Here is a 14,932-nt window from a genome sequence, read left to right on the forward strand (position 1 = left end):
AGAGGGGAGGCTACGAACCTTGTATGCTTCTTTCTTGGGTAAATACCGGGTTCAAAACCGTTTACTATTCTCTTATCAACCTAAGTTGGAATTTATTTATTGACCTCGGTTTCTAAGCGCGTTAACAATAACTGTCTCCACATTTGTCTTTTTTCTTTTTTTTTTTTTTCTATATTTGTGACAGAAGACACACAGTCTGTCATCTCAGTGCGCTTCGTACGTTTCGCGCTCTTTGAGTGTTCTCAAAGTCGGTTCGGAGTTCTCAATTAGTTCCTATTACCGGCAAGAGTAGTATCTTGCGGCTCCGCGCGTTCGCGTACTTCCCGAACGTTCTCGGACAGACATACGAATGCCTGACCACCGCCTTCCCCATGCACACTTTTATGTCTTGTGACTGCATATTTTTCGCGCTTTGAGCGCAGAAAAGACGGTACTTGTAGAGGTCGCTGAAATATGAGCGGTCTTGAAGTCGAGTCGCGCGCTGACTGGGCGTGTTATTCGGCTGCCTGCGACATGGAATTCATCAAGTCGCTCAAGAAGTCAGAACAGGAGCTCAACGCGCTCAAGTCTAGAGTGCTCGTCGACTTTTATCGAGAACAGAACCAGACCATTGAAGCGATTGAGTCCGTTGACGTCCCGTTCTTAAGGGACGACCAAGGTAGGGTGAAACTTATGTTCGTTTTTTTCGACATCCCACGTTACTGACGACGTCCTTGAATGCGAAAGATGATGCGAAGAAAAGCGAATCCAATTTGGAAGAGAAGATGGTCATTCGGGGGTCTCTTTTGATTAACGTCCTTTTGGTGTTTGTGAACTTCTTTGGTGCTTACAGAACACATTCCGTTTCTATTTTGGCTATGGCCATGGACAGCATTCTTGACGTGTTGGCGTGCAGCGTATTTTTTGTGATTTCTCGTCTTCAAAGGCGGTACAGTCCGTATTCTTATCCGATCGGCAGAGAGCGACTCGAGCCCATTGGCATAATCATCTTTTCCACGCTCATGTTTAGCATTTCTACGCAGCTCATGATAGAGACTGTCAAACGGTTCATATCTGGAGACCGGAGTATCGAATTCGAGGCATACACCCTCGGCGTTCTTGGGAGCGGAATCTGCGTCAAGGTCTTTATGTTTATCTATTGCCGTTTTATTGCCAAGCGGACGTCCAACGTCAGAGTACTCGCCAAGGATCACTTCAACGACGTCGTGGCCAATTCCGGCGCGCTCGCCTTCGGCGCCCTGGGGAGGTACTGGATATGGGAATTCGACCCCGTGGGCTGTCTGTGCATAAGCGCCTACCTCATGTACACCTGGGTCAGAGAGGGCACCAGGACGATCCAGATGCTGGCGGGATATCGTGCGGGTAACCAGCTGATGAAAAAATGGACTTACGTGTGTCTGAAACACCACCCGCGCATAAAGCAAATAGACACTGTCCGCGCCTATCACCTATCCCTCGGATTCATTGTCGAGGTGGACATCGTTCTCCCGTCCGACATGACCATCATGGAGGCGCACGACATAGGTGAGACTCTGCAAATCAAGCTAGAATCTTTCAAGGAAGTCGAGCGCGCGTTCGTTCACATAGACTACTCCAGCGATCATAAACCGGAACATTAGGAAAAAAAAAAGAAAAAGGAACTTAAACCAATTTCGAAAAGTTCATTTTGGCTACATCGAGATTGGCCAGCTCGCTCTCCAGAGTTTCTAGTTTCTTCGCCTCCTCCGCTCTGACCCTGTCCGGAACTCGCTGGTATTCGGCGGATCCCATGCGCTTCAGCATTTCTTCTCTCTTTTGCCCCAGCTGTCCGGCCTTCTCCGTGAGTCGCTTGAGCTCTTGCGCCGCGTCCACCACGTCCCTGATGAACAGGTACACCTCGCACGTCTCGTTCGGGACGGCGACCGCGCACCTGGCGGGGACCTCTCCCCCGAGCTCGATCTTCACGGCGCTCGAGCAGGTCAACACGCGGATGAAGTCGCGGTAGGTCGCGTACAGCTCCATGTGTTCCTGAGTGTGCACGTGAACCAGCAGTTCTGGGGACTGTCGGCGATGGATGTGGTAGTTGAAGCGAATTGACCTCACGGCTCGGATCACCTCCTGGGCGGTTCCGACGGCTTTTTCGACCTCCGCGTTTCGACGGCCGTCCACGGCCACTGGGTAGGGCGCAACGCAGATGGAGGGAACGCCCTCCAGCTCCGGACGGCGGGGCAAGCGCTGCCAAAGGTCCTCGGACAAATAAGGCATGAACGGGTGCAAAAGACGGAGACCTTCTTCGGCGCAAACGAACGCGCTCTGTCGAACCATCTCCAGCGAGGTCGGGTCGGGATTCGCTGCGAAGGCGACCGATTTGGCGTACTCCAAGTAATAGTCGCAATATTCGTAAAGCCAAAAGTTGTAGATGACGGTGGTCGCCGTCGAGAGGTCGTCCTGAGCGTAGGCGGCGTGGCACCCGCTTATCGCGTTGTCCAGTCTGGAGAGAATCCACTGGTCGACCACGCCGCCGACGCCTCCGCCGGACGGAGATACGCGCGACGCAAGAGATTCCAGCGTGCACGGCACGAAGGCGGACAACCTCTTCTTGTCCTCGTTCGTTGCACTCGCCGCGCCCGGTCCAGGTAACTCGCCCAGTATCATCAGTGTCAACTTCACGGCGTTCCAAATTTTGTTGCAGAAGTTCCTGTATCCCCTCACTCTCATGATGTCCATGTTGATGTCCCGGTATTGCGAGGTGTAGTTGCACAGCGCGAACCTCAGCGCGTCCGTCCCGCACTCTTCTATCCCGTTGGGAAAGTCGTTTTCGATCACCTGTGTCGCTCTGGCCACCTCGGACGGGTGCAGGTTCCCCTTGTGCAAGTTTTCGATCAGCGCCTCTTTGGAGATCCCCTCTATCACCTCCAGCGGGTCGATCACGTTGCCCAGACTCTTGGACATCTTTCGGCCGTGCGCGTCTCGCACGATCGCGTGCAGCAACACCTTCTTGAACGGCAGCCTGTTGTGAAGCTCCAGACTCATCATCACCATGCGCGCGACCCAGAAGAACAAAATGTCGTGTCCCGTCTCGAGCACCGTGTTGGGGAAGAACGTCTCGAAGTCCCTCGCGTCGCGCGCGTTCGAGCCGTGGTTCGGCCACCCAAACACCGAAAACGGAAACAAGGAAGAACTAAACCACGTGTCCAAAACGTCTGGATCTTGTTCCAGCCTCTCCACTTGACCAGGCCATCTCCTTTCCGCCAACTCTGCCGCCTCTCGCTCGTCTCTGGCCACCACCCACGCCTCCTCGTCCGCACTGTCCGTCGGCCCCTGACCCTTCAGCGTCACGAGCCAGGCTGGCACGCGGTGCCCCCACCAAAGCTGGCGAGAAACGCACCAATCCTGGCAGTTCCTGAGCCAAGACTTCCAAACCGGCACGTGAATCGACGGCACGATTTCCAGCTCACCGCTCTCGACCGCGTCGAGCGCCGTCTTCGACATGTCCGCGCACCTGACCCACCACTGCGGCATGATCATCGGCTCGATGACGTCTCCAGATCGCGAACAGATCTGCAGCAAATACTCGTGGGGCAAAACCTCTCGAAGCAAGTTCATCTCCTTCAACCTCGCCACCACCGCCTCGCGCGCGTCATAGCGCTTCAACCCCTTGAAGGGACCCCCGTTTTCGTTGATGGTCCCGTCCGTGTTCAAGATGTTGATCACTTCTAAACCATGGCGCTCCCCACACGAATAATCGTTTCGGTCGTGCGCAGGTGTGATTTTCACCACGCCCGTTCCGAACTCCATGTCCACCAACGTGGAATCGGCCACCACGCTCATCCGGCGACTGGGTATAAAAGGGTGCGCCACCCGTCGACCGACGAACCGCTTGTACCTCTCGTCGTCCGGGTGCACCGCCAGCGCCGTATCTCCCAATATCGTCTCCGGGCGCGTCGTCGAAACCACCAACTCGTCCTCGGAATCCACCAACTTGTACGCGACGTTCCATATCGCGCCAAACTGGTACCGCTTACTCGGGTCGTATCCAGGCACGCTCATCTTCATCATCGGCGACACTTGAATCGACTCTGTCTCAATGTCCGAAACCACCGTCTGCAGCTGGCAACTCCAGTTGATCAAGCGAGTCCTTCTGGTTATCTTTCCTCGGTTGTAGAGCAAGACGAACGCCTCCGTCACCGCCCTGCTCAGCCGAGCGTCCATCGTGAAACACTCGCGGCTCCAATCCAGACTCGAGCCGAGCCTTCGCAGCTGGTGAACGATCTGACCGGCGTACTTGTTCTTCCACTCGTGCACGTACTCCAGGAACCTCTCTCGCCCCAACTCGTGACGAGTCAAGCCCTTCTCCTTGTACAACCTCTTCTCCACCGTCGACTGAGTGGCAATCCCCGCGTGGTCCGTTCCCGGTACCCACAAAACGCGCCTGCCCATCATTCGGTGGTATCGAACCAACGCGTCTTGAACCGAGTTCGCCAGCGCGTGGCCTATGTGCAACATACCCGTGACGTTGGGCGGAGGAATCACCATCGAGAACACCTCAGAAGACGAAGGAGAAGGACGGCGAAATTCGTCTCTCCTGTCAGGGTCAAAGAAGCCCATGCACTCCCACCACGCATACCACGCCGCCTCGACGGCCGGCGGGTCGTACGACGACTCCGACGTCAACGGATTCAATGACAAATCTGCTCAACGCACAAGGCGCGCGTGCGAAGCGTAATTTCGTACAACCTAAGTTTTTTGCTCGCAAAAATGCCACGCACAAACCCAAAACACGACTGAAGACGCACCACCTTATGCGTGCGTACTCTCGTACCCTTTTTCTCTCCGAGCTTGATTTCGTGCACGAACTCTCTCTTCAAACGAATCTGCTATTTCGTCAAACAACCCTCCTTTAGCGAACGTCCGAAATGCTCCCCGACGACGCGCACCCCCAGCGGCCACGACTCGCGTCACTTCGCCCGTTCGGCTGCGCCCCTTGAGGCGCAGAGCACGCTTCCCCGAATGGGGGCGGCCTCAAGTTTGACAGCCGCGGCGGACTCAAAAAAAAAAACGCCGCCAATTGTTGTTCTTGTCTAGGCCGCTTGTGCGACAAGACGTACCTTGGACACCCCCTTTTCGCGCCGCTCGCCTTCGCCGGCCTGCTGCTTTTTCTTCTCCTGCTTGGCCAATGCCTTGGCGATCTTGGCCGCCTTCATAGCCTGCTTCTCCTTCCGCTTTTCCTCCTTGCGAGCCTTTAGCTCTTCCGGCTTACTCGCACCCATCGAAGCGTCCGCGTCCGCGCGAGCGAGGCCATCTGTGGCCACGGGTTCGGCCATGGTTTGTCGAGCCACGTCAAAAACGAATGACACTCGCTCGTAAAAATTTTATATATACACATAGGACAACACACAAGGTTTGAAGCTCTCTGTGGCCCAAATAACAACTCCAGGCCAATCACCGCGTCTCGCAGCGCGCTCGCGCTCTGGTCACTTGCCTTCGCTCCCCGCGCTCTGTCGGCGAATTCAAAGCCACCTGCGGGCCCGCGCATCGCAGGCGTGGCCGGCTAAGAGAAGTCGCTTCGAAAACGGCGCCACCTCTTCCGCGCGAGGCGGGCACAGACCTGCTCCTTTCCGTCGACTCTCTCCTCCGCGCGATGCATGGCCGCACGCGTCATCGATAAAACATGATTCAGACGGACGGAACGCGATCGACTCTGAAACACCACCTGACACGTCGAATCTTTGGTGTACGACTAAAATATTTGTCACTTGTCAGTTCACAAAAAAATTTTCAATTCCGCAACTGAAACTGCATGTTGATTCTATTTAATGGCTGATCTGCTGCAGGTCAAAAGGGAGCGCTTTCAATCTCGTCTTAGCTTGTGTTAGATCTGGTTGCGCTGATAGCCAAACGCTTGTGGGAAACGCGTTTAAAATGCAGTTTCACTTCCCGATTCTGCCCGCTTTTCAAAAGTCCTCGTACGCCAACGACTTGCGCCGCAACGACTCGAACGCTTCGGCCAGATCCGTATCTCCGCCGGATTTGACGCAGAGTTCACAGCCCCTTCAGTCAGAATCAGTTGTACGGATATTGTACCGACATTTTGTTCCTCGTCGTACAAAAAAAAAAAAAGAAGACTTAGCCTTGCTCTTTTTGTGTTGCAGACAGCGACTCCTTGTTCTCAATCCAGCCAGACGTTAGATGGCAGCTGGCCTAGTTCGCAGGCGAGTCTCTATTCGTCGTCGAATACCTCCACGGGGGTGTTCTGTTCGTCGTCTTGTTCCTCTTCGTTCAACAACCAGTCGCAGCCGCCGCCGACCAAGGCGTCTCTGGCGGCCTATCTTTCTCGAAAGAACGAGCCGAGCGGTCGAGGGCCGACTGGGGCCGTTGGTTCGCTGTTGGAGCCGTCGTCCCTGCCAATCTTGCCCAATTCTCGAGACGGCGTCTCGGTGTACAACTCGTCGCAGCCTTCTGCTTACGGCCATGGCTCGGCTGCCGCAGGGCTCGGCCAGGTGGCCAGGGGCTTTTTGTCTCAGCCGGACCACGCTTCGGCGTCTAGGCACGGGGGCGCAGGCGGCAACAAGACGTCTTCCCTGATGATGGGGTGGCAGGGGGCGAAGAACGCGAATTGCGCGATCGAGGCCTTTAGCAAGACGCAGCAGTTCCACAACGCGCTGGAGGAGAACACCGCGGCCATCAAGAATTTGACGGAGATCTCGACGAGGGCGTTCAACAGCCTTTCTGAGATGATCAAGGAGTTTTTCAAGGCGGAGAGTGAGAAAAAGCACCAATACGAATGTCTGCCGGAGACGCTATTGAGGAACGCGCAGCGGACCGAGCAGGTTTTGCACCAGCTTGTCGAAGAAAACAGGAACAGGGCCATCAGAGACGCGAAAAGCATAGAAATTGAGGCGACGGGCGTTTTGAGCTTGTCCACGTCGATACAGATACTGCAAGAGAAAATGACTCAGATTTTAGACCAGCTGAGGAGCTTCAAGGAGTACACTACGACGTCGATACAGGACCAAATCCCAAGGTTTAGCTCGGTGGTGAAGGAGCAGACCGATTTGCTGGTCAAGGCGTTTTCTGAGGAGTTGAGTCAGAGTCGTTTGCAGCGCGACGATTCGCGAACTTGTAGGGTGGCTGATTCTTCCGAGGGGCTGGTTGCAGCAGAGAGACGCAGTTTGGACGATTTGGGGGAAAAAGAGTGTCTTAGCTTTTCGGGTGGTCCAACGGGTCCAACGGATCGTCAAAAGGAGTTAGAGGGGGGGGGGGCGCGATCGGGACCGGGCTCTGATTGGAGAAGAGCAGGGAGGCAGCACGCGAAGCGAGCGGGACGACTGCGCGCCGGACGCACTGGGTGAACAAGATGGCCGCGCACAGGACGAGCAAGGCGATTCTACGCTGGATGCGGAAGGAGGGCAGGACGACGTTGCACAGGGCGTGCAAGATAGCTCTGATCCAAGTGGGCGGGGTGATTGCGAGATGGACGCGCAGGGTGGGCGAGATGGTGTGGCATCGAGTACAATGGGTGATTCGAGCGTGCAGGTCGAGCAGGACGCCGACAAGTCCGAATGCGTTTCAGATTCGAAGAGCAGCGTAATTGGCGCGAATGAATTTTCGAACGGCGCTTGTCCGTTGGCGGATAAGGAGTCTCGGAACTCAGATCTGCTCGATGGCTGCAAAGCGGACGGGCGTTGCTCAAGAGAATGCGCCTCTTCGCCAGAATCGACTTCCTCTGCCGGAGCAGTTATCCGTGGGAAAGACGGAATAGGGGTCAAGAGGTTTCGCGCGGGCGCGGTGTTTTCAAGGAGGTGCAAGAAGCAGGCGAGCTGCGTTGAGGTCAAGAACTGGCTAGGCGACTCGGAGGAAATAGACGTGTTCGGCGAGCCGAGCAAAGAGGACTCGGTGCTGACCACGCGTCACTTTGAGGAAGGGTACATAAGTTGTTCGTTGGAGGAAGAGAACGAAAGCAGTAGCATGTGCAAGGTGGACGATTTCGTCCAGTTTCTATGCAGTCGGAGTCCTTCTAGGATGTTGGAGAGGTTCGAGTCGCCGGACCCCCTCGGAGGAGAAAAGAGGTGCAGGAAAGGTCTGGCTGGTTCGAGCGAGTTGACCTGCGGTCCAGGGAGCGAAGGCGTCGATCCAGGTTTCGAGATGCAGTTTGGGTTTCGGCCGCAAGGCGCGGAGCAGGGGGCGTTGAGGAAGGGCGATCACTCGCCGAGGAGCTTGAGAAGGTCGAAAAGAGGCGCTCAGTCGAGAGAAGACGACGCGGGCAAACGGGGCTCGAAGGAGGAGCCGTCCCTTTAAGCCGGACGGGGGAGGCGTGCGTACAGGCGCTGGGAGTCGAGACGAGCAAGGCCGCGCGGTCTTGAGCGGGCGCGATGAGCGACAGCGTTTTTGCAGCGAGTTCGGAAGTTCGGTTTCGCAGAAGTTCCGGGTGATGCGGGGCAAATAGAGAGAAATTTGACAGCAGTTCGTTTGTTCGAAATCGTAGGACGTGGGACGCGATGCGTGTTCGGATGAAGCGGACAAGAAGACGAGCACGGGAGTCGCGGAGAGAAACCGGCCGAGTACCGTGAGCAGCTCAAACGAGAGGTGCGTAGTCAAAATGGAGGGGAGATAGGAGGCAAAAAAGAGGGCCATAACATGCCGTGCATTGAACAGGTAATGTCTTTATTAAAAGGTTACAGAGGAGGTCGGCATTGCCGTTTGCGAGATCATCAAATTACACCGATGTAGATAATATATGTATTTCTTGTGGTACAGTACAGGAGGAGAAAAGGCACCAAAAAAAAAGATATTTTATCGCAAAGATGCTCTTTATTTGTCTTTTTCCTTATCGTCGCCTTTTTCCTTATCGTCGCCTTTTTCGTTATCATCGCCTTTATCCTTGTCGTCGTAGCCTTTTTCGTTATCATCGTGTTTGCCCTCTCCCTTGTCTTCTCTGCCTTCGATCTTCTCTTCCCTGTTTTTATTTTTTTTCTTTCCTTTTTTGTTGCCCCTTTCTTTGGCCTCGTCGTTTTTTTCTTCGGTTAACCGTTTTTCCTTGAACCTTTCTTCGCTCGACCGCTTCTCCTTGTGTCTGTCCTCGGTCGATCGCCTCTCTCTGGATCTATTGTCTCTGTTGTCTTCGGTCAGCGTTCGTTTTTCCCTGAACCTGTCTTCGGTCATCCGTTTTTTGATTTTGTCCTCGGTCGGCCGTTTTTCGACTCTGTCTTCAGCGGGTCGCCTTTCCTTTTTTTCTTCGGCGGACCGTTTTTCCTTTTTTTCTTCGGCCTCTCGTCTGTCCCTGGGCTTTTCGTCCTTATCAAAGGGCGCGCCATGAGACTCGCTGGAGGCGAGTCCGCGTTCACTCGCTGTGTCTTCGAGGGAGGCGTTGTTGCCCGAGTCGGTGGTCGGCGGATGCGAATCCGCGCTTTGTTCCTCGTACCTGCGCAGAAGAGATTGGAGGCATTCGTTCTCGTTGCTGAGAGCGGTGCTCAGGTAGTTGATTTGGTCTTCGATTTGCATTTCGGCGATCTCGGCGTTGACTTTGATTTGGATCTTTTCGGACTCATAGGTGCGGTTTTGAGCCAAGTGGGCTTTCCAGCTATGCATGTCGCGAAGGTGTTCAAGAAGGTTTTTGCGAAGCAGGCCAAGGGCAGAAAGCTCAAGGTTGACGCGTTCTTCGGTGAGCTTCTTCAAGCGAGAGTGTTCTTCCTGCAGAGCCTGATGTTTTGCCACAAGTTGGTCGTACTCTGAGTTTAGTTCTTCATTTTTTTTTGCTTGTTCTTCTTGAGAGCGACACAGGTTGAGGTATTCTTCTTCCTTGTTGGCCAGTTTTTTATTCAGGAGTTCCATTTCCATCTCGAGGTCCGAAACCTTTTCCGAGACCTTCATTTTTTCCGCTTCGACTCGCTTCTTGTTTTCTGTAGACACGAAGGCATTGAAGAACATGCCCGCGTAGAGCATGATGGTCCTTTCATCGACTCGTCCGTGAACGAGCTCAGAGGGGTCAATCAACCGCGGGATGTTCATGTGTTTCTCTGAGAGCTCGAGGGCCAATTCGGCGTTCTCAATGCTCGAGTGTTCCGATACTTGAGGCTCGTATTCAAAGAGATCGTGATCGTAGGCGTGAATCAGAGCAAGGAGGGCGTTTCCATCATTGAAACTGGTACGGAAGTCGGTCACATTGACACCTTTGTATCCCTCAGTCGTTTTTCTTACCCAATCCAACAGCGCGGTCTTCGTCGTGTCCACGTCATCATTCAGCGACCCCAGAGACTTGGCAATGCGGAATTTATGAAATGTCGTCCACAAAAACCCCAAAATGAACTTGGTGTTGTTGTCGACGAAATCCTCGGAGCTAACCGTTAAGTACTTGCTGCTCAGACCTTGGGACTTCAACGCTTCCAGCGCCAAATTGATGTTGTTGATCTTCTCGATCCGGAGCTTCGGATCCGGCGTGACATACCGAATTCGCTTCTCACATAAAATCTCCACAAACGTGACGACCGTCACGCCGTCGGAGAACGCGTCCAAGCCATTCAACTTGTTTAAACCTCTCTGCTCTAACAACGTATTCACCCAGTGAATGAAGGCCTACAACTCGTAACAAGAAACGATGACGTTAGCCCACAAGAATTTTCTCATAAGCACAAGTGTACACACGTGTACGGATGTGTCACCCCCAGCTGTGCTCGTCTCCTTTTCGAGAACACGCTTACTGTTGATCTTTCACTTCCCCAACCTCAGAGGAGCGTTTGGCGGTTCATTCCGGTGCTCTACCGCGTGCCTCTGCTTCCAGGTGCTCGCTGGATTTGGTCCCTGTGGTCCTGACTCCCTTGCCCGTACCTTCTTTTGGACTTCCTCCCATGCATTTTCCCGATCAGCTACCACATCGCCCATATTTTCCACAGTGTAATCACCACTATATTGTAGCTGCTTTGGTGCACTCTGTAAAAACAGAAATAAATAGTACTATTCGCGTACTCGCAAGTCTACTGAAATTACTAAAACTAGCAAAAAAAAAAAGCTCACTCGCAGCAAGTGTGATCTTATTCCACTCGCCTGTGCTTGAGTTATATTTCAGCATAAGGGCGCATGCATACCCGACCCCAGGGTGCGATATGCGCACTCCGCCTCTTCGGCTCAATACGGTAGTAAAGAATCCTCTTTCTTTAGCTCACCACTGCACCAAAAAAAAATCAGCACTACGTGCAAAAAAAGAGGAACAACAAGGGTGCTGTTAGACAAAATTGCATATTTGTATGAATTAACTTTGAACACAAGAGGTTGCAGAGTCATATTCTCGTTCTCGAGATCGCTGCTGACTCTTGGAATTACTCTTCTTGTGAGGCAGCTGGACTGACTCAGAAGACAGTTTCACACGCCTCAAATCTGATTCCTTCTTCTCGTTGACGGGATGTGCCCTGGGTAATGCATTATGAATGGCGCTGATACTGGCAGGAGAAAGCGACATTCTAGGGGGGAACTTCACATCAAAGATGATGCACAAGTTTCCTCGTAGCTTTGGATTCTTAGAGTGAGGCATTCCTTCTCCTTGTATGGAACGAACATCACCAGGGGAAATCACCTCGCCAGGCTCTGATTCGACAAGAAGAGTGCTCGAATCAAGATGAGGAATTGTAAATTTAAACCCACAAAGCGCCTCCGAAAGTAACAAAGTCTTTTTCATATACAAATCGCTTTCAACACGCTCGAACAAGTCATGCTTGATCTGCTCGATATACAGAACTATATTTCCCGGCTCCATGCCTGGCACCTCGTCTCCCTCTTTCTCTATCACTATTTTCTCGTCATGTTCCATTCCAGCTTTCACTGTGACCGGGAGAGACATACGCTCACTAACTACCTTCTTCCCCGCGCAATTATTACATTTTTCTTCCTCCTTGATCATCTCACCAGTTCCCCCGCATTGATTGCACACCGTTTGCACCTGGTGCATCATATTGATTCCAATTTGTTTTCGGTAGATGACCACTCCGCGTCCATCACACTTATTGCATGTTCTTGAATGCGAGCCCAACTCCGGCCTTGCTCCAGTTCTGTTTTTCGATCAGCAAAAAGAAAATTCCCCGCGTCAGTAAAAAAAAAAAATCTTCTACGAGTCTCTCCTCTCCTTTCAGAGAAGCTTCTCCGTTTCAACGCCCCCTCTCTGCGCACGTACCCTGAACAAACTTTACATATTCTTGATCTCATAAACGTTAACTTTTTCTTGCAACCCGTATGCAGCTCTTCTAGTGTGCACTGTATCTTGTGAACGAAGTCATCCGCACATTGCTTCCTCCTCTCAGTGTGAGGTCCGAAGCCCTCGAACATGCCTCCCGAAAAGAACCTTTCGAAGATCTCCATCGGATCCACTGACTATAACACGCATTCCAGTGTCGCCCACACAAGAAAATATGTCAGATTTTTCCTCTATCGTAACGCGTATACGCACACCCTCATAGGCAAGTTCCCTAACGTACCGTGTTCCTAGACAATCCTTCTTTGCCATATGTATCATACATCTGCCGTTTATTCGGATCGGACAAGACTTCATAGGCCTCACTCAAATGTTTGAACTAAAACAGAGAGAGCCGTCAGTGCCTCTGCCCTCATAACACCCCTATTTTCTCTCGCCCTCGCCAGCCTCTCTTAAAAGCAGCGTCTTCGTCGTACTTTCTCGGCAGCATCCGGGTCTGGGTTTCGGTCTGGGTGATACTTCACCGCGAGCTTACGATATGCCTTTCGAATGTCTACATCGCTTGCCGTCGGAAATACTTTCAGTCTGTCATAATACTCAGTCTCTACAACCATACTTTAACAACACCACTTCCAAACGCAAAACTACAGATGACAACAGATCTCTCAACAGAAAATACATGTCGGGAACAGATTAACGAAAATACGATGAAAATGCAGTGAAAATACGATGAAAATACGATGAAAACACAGAGAAAGTGTAGCGAAAATAGGGCCCTCGTTGTCGCTCGTATCTCCTCTATACATAGTATTGTTCTTACTTTTACTGTCCTTGTATCTCTGTGTGTGCGCGTTACAACAGCTCATGCGACGATCGCGACGGCGCCCGTCTCCCTAATACATCGCATACACATACTTATGGCAGCTTTTGTTCTTGCCTTATCTCACTTTTGTTTGTGCACACACTTCTACCAGGCTAGTTGCGATTTTTCAAATGAACACCACGTCTCTCAAACCGGGGTCTCTCCTGACCTACGCTATTGACAGCGGCTACCCTGAGTCTATACTGTACGGATACAAGCTCGATTTGCTCACAGAAACCGACTACAGCAAATTGATAGAATGCAATGTCATCGATGGTATGCCTTCTCCTTTTAGATACGCGTAGAGGGGAGTGTTTGTTTCGCGTTCTGCGTCTTTTGTCGGCGAACGCAGGGTTTTTCATGCGCGCGCAGCGAGAGATGTGTGTATTGCGTACATGCAGGTCCGGCGGTGCCGGGAAATGCACGTGCGTCCCCGCATCCCTGTGCTCGGAGGGGGCATTGTCGTCGACACGGAGGCTGGTCTGTCATCTCTTCATCTCGGTCGCTAAGAAGAGCGCGCGCACCGAAGGAGAGAGTGTGTGCACGTCGTGAGTGAATCTTGCTCATTTTTTGACGCTTTTTTTTTTGCGCCGCGTTCCTAGACATTCGGGTATATCTGCAGACCACCAGCTATGGTGATGTGTTTGACACGTTGACGCCGAACTTGGATGTCTCGGCGATCAAGAAGGCCTGCACGGCCAAGTTGGCGCAAGAGTTCGAATATCTGAGGTGCAATTCAGTTGAGCCGCTTTCCACGTTTTTGGAGTACATTCGCATGGCCTATATGATCGACAACGTCATTCTCTTGATAGCTGGCGCCATTCGAGACACGAACGTGGAGTCATTGAGAGAAAAGTGCCATCCTCTTGGCATTTTCGAGGGGATGCAGTCGCTGACCATTGAGCAATCGCTGTATGATCTGTACAACTTGATCGTCATTGAGACGAATTTGGCCCCCTATTTTCAGAAGTGCTTGTCCGTCGAGGACTTGGATGAGCTGAACATTGAGATTGTCCGAAACACGATCTACAGGGCGTATTTAGAGGACTTTCACGCGTTTTGCAAAAAGCTGGGTGGGACTACGGCCGAACTGATGAACGAGCTGTTGAGTTTCGAGGCCAGTCGTCGCTCCATCAATATAACGCTCAATTCCTTCAATACTGAATTGAGGCGCGATGAGCGTGCCAAGTTGTACCCTAGGCTCGGTCCTCTGGATCCAGAGGGCCTCAGGCGCCTGGAATTGGCTGACAACTTCGACCAGGTGAGAGACGCGCTGCAGTTTTATCCTGTCTATAAGCAGTTGTTTGACGAGGTCTCCAGCGACCCCGATAAGACGTTAGAGGACGTCTTTTTCAAGTACGAGGCGCAGCTGAACAAGTTGTCGTTCATGTGCGTGGCGAATTACGCGTGCTTTTACTCTTACTTCAAACTGAAGGAGCAGGAGATTCGCAACATCGTTTGGATTTCCGAATGCGTGGTTCAGTCGCAGAAGCAGAGGATTGGTGACTACATATCCGTCTCTTGAGGGGCGATCTGCCGACGCTGAGCGCGTTCTGCTATTCGTGCGTTTTTTTCTTGACGGAATTTGGTACAATCTTGGTTGTTTTCGCGGCGCGCATAGGTTGCACGCCGGGAGAGGGGGTCTCGTGTCGTTTGAGTGGGCGTAGGGGTTCGACGGAGGGGCGGGCCGAATGCGCGAGAGAGGTCTCCGTGTGGTGCGTGGGGTGCGGTTGAGCAGGTCTGCGAAGCGCGGCGAGTTGGCAGTTTTTTTGGAGACGGGTGGCGGTGTGTGTGGGGAGGGGTTAGCGTTTGACAGAGGGTTTGGTACATTTTTTGTGTATTAGAGGGGTAAATTGAATAAAAAAAATTCCGTGATAATTCGTGGCAAGTCTTTTCATCTGTCTCGCGTGTGT

General features: G+C 52.5%; 6 protein-coding genes across 6 annotated transcripts; 3 read left to right on the top strand and 3 right to left on the bottom strand.

The window, feature by feature from the left end:
• Window positions 1-148: 148 nt before the first annotated feature.
• On the bottom strand, window positions 149-5,719 carry LOC126319973 (probable valine--tRNA ligase, cytoplasmic). The gene is made up of 4 exons (XM_049993705.1): window positions 5,088-5,719; window positions 4,802-4,856; window positions 1,642-4,670; window positions 149-169 (listed from the first exon to the last, which is right to left on the bottom strand). The coding sequence occupies exons 1-3, from the start codon at window positions 5,301-5,303 to the stop codon at window positions 1,642-1,644; spliced, it is 3,300 nt and encodes a 1,099-aa protein (XP_049849662.1). The 5' UTR covers window positions 5,304-5,719; the 3' UTR covers window positions 149-169.
• Window positions 514-1,619, top strand: LOC126320005 (uncharacterized). The gene is made up of 2 exons (XM_049993742.1): window positions 514-663; window positions 1,023-1,619. The coding sequence occupies exons 1-2, from the start codon at window positions 514-516 to the stop codon at window positions 1,617-1,619; spliced, it is 747 nt and encodes a 248-aa protein (XP_049849699.1).
• Window positions 5,720-5,796: 77 nt separating the features above from the next.
• On the top strand, window positions 5,797-8,766 carry LOC126319975 (uncharacterized). The gene is made up of 3 exons (XM_049993708.1): window positions 5,797-6,048; window positions 6,132-8,565; window positions 8,635-8,766. Exons 1-2 carry the CDS (start codon window positions 5,902-5,904, stop codon window positions 7,329-7,331), a joined length of 1,347 nt encoding a protein of 448 aa, XP_049849665.1. The 5' UTR covers window positions 5,797-5,901; the 3' UTR covers window positions 7,332-8,565; window positions 8,635-8,766.
• A 4-nt stretch (window positions 8,767-8,770) lies between these two features.
• LOC126319974 (cortexillin-2-like) lies at window positions 8,771-10,925 on the bottom strand. Its single transcript, XM_049993707.1, has 2 exons — window positions 10,804-10,925; window positions 8,771-10,551 (listed from the first exon to the last, which is right to left on the bottom strand). Exons 1-2 carry the CDS (start codon window positions 10,855-10,857, stop codon window positions 8,791-8,793), a joined length of 1,815 nt encoding a protein of 604 aa, XP_049849664.1. The 5' UTR covers window positions 10,858-10,925; the 3' UTR covers window positions 8,771-8,790.
• Window positions 10,926-11,197: 272 nt separating this feature from the next.
• On the bottom strand, window positions 11,198-12,809 carry LOC126319977 (dnaJ homolog subfamily A member 4-like). The gene is made up of 4 exons (XM_049993711.1): window positions 12,634-12,809; window positions 12,441-12,536; window positions 12,140-12,336; window positions 11,198-12,017 (listed from the first exon to the last, which is right to left on the bottom strand). The coding sequence occupies exons 1-4, from the start codon at window positions 12,769-12,771 to the stop codon at window positions 11,225-11,227; spliced, it is 1,224 nt and encodes a 407-aa protein (XP_049849668.1). The 5' UTR covers window positions 12,772-12,809; the 3' UTR covers window positions 11,198-11,224.
• Window positions 12,810-12,981: 172 nt separating this feature from the next.
• LOC126319978 (V-type proton ATPase subunit d-like) lies at window positions 12,982-14,898 on the top strand. Its single transcript, XM_049993712.1, has 2 exons — window positions 12,982-13,295; window positions 13,622-14,898. Exons 1-2 carry the CDS (start codon window positions 13,151-13,153, stop codon window positions 14,542-14,544), a joined length of 1,068 nt encoding a protein of 355 aa, XP_049849669.1. The 5' UTR covers window positions 12,982-13,150; the 3' UTR covers window positions 14,545-14,898.
• The last annotated feature ends 34 nt before the right edge of the window (window positions 14,899-14,932 follow it).

The sequence above is a fragment of the Schistocerca gregaria genome, unplaced genomic scaffold (genome assembly GCF_023897955.1).
Source record: "Schistocerca gregaria isolate iqSchGreg1 unplaced genomic scaffold, iqSchGreg1.2 ptg000691l, whole genome shotgun sequence".
Lineage (NCBI taxonomy): Eukaryota > Metazoa > Arthropoda > Insecta > Orthoptera > Acrididae > Schistocerca > Schistocerca gregaria.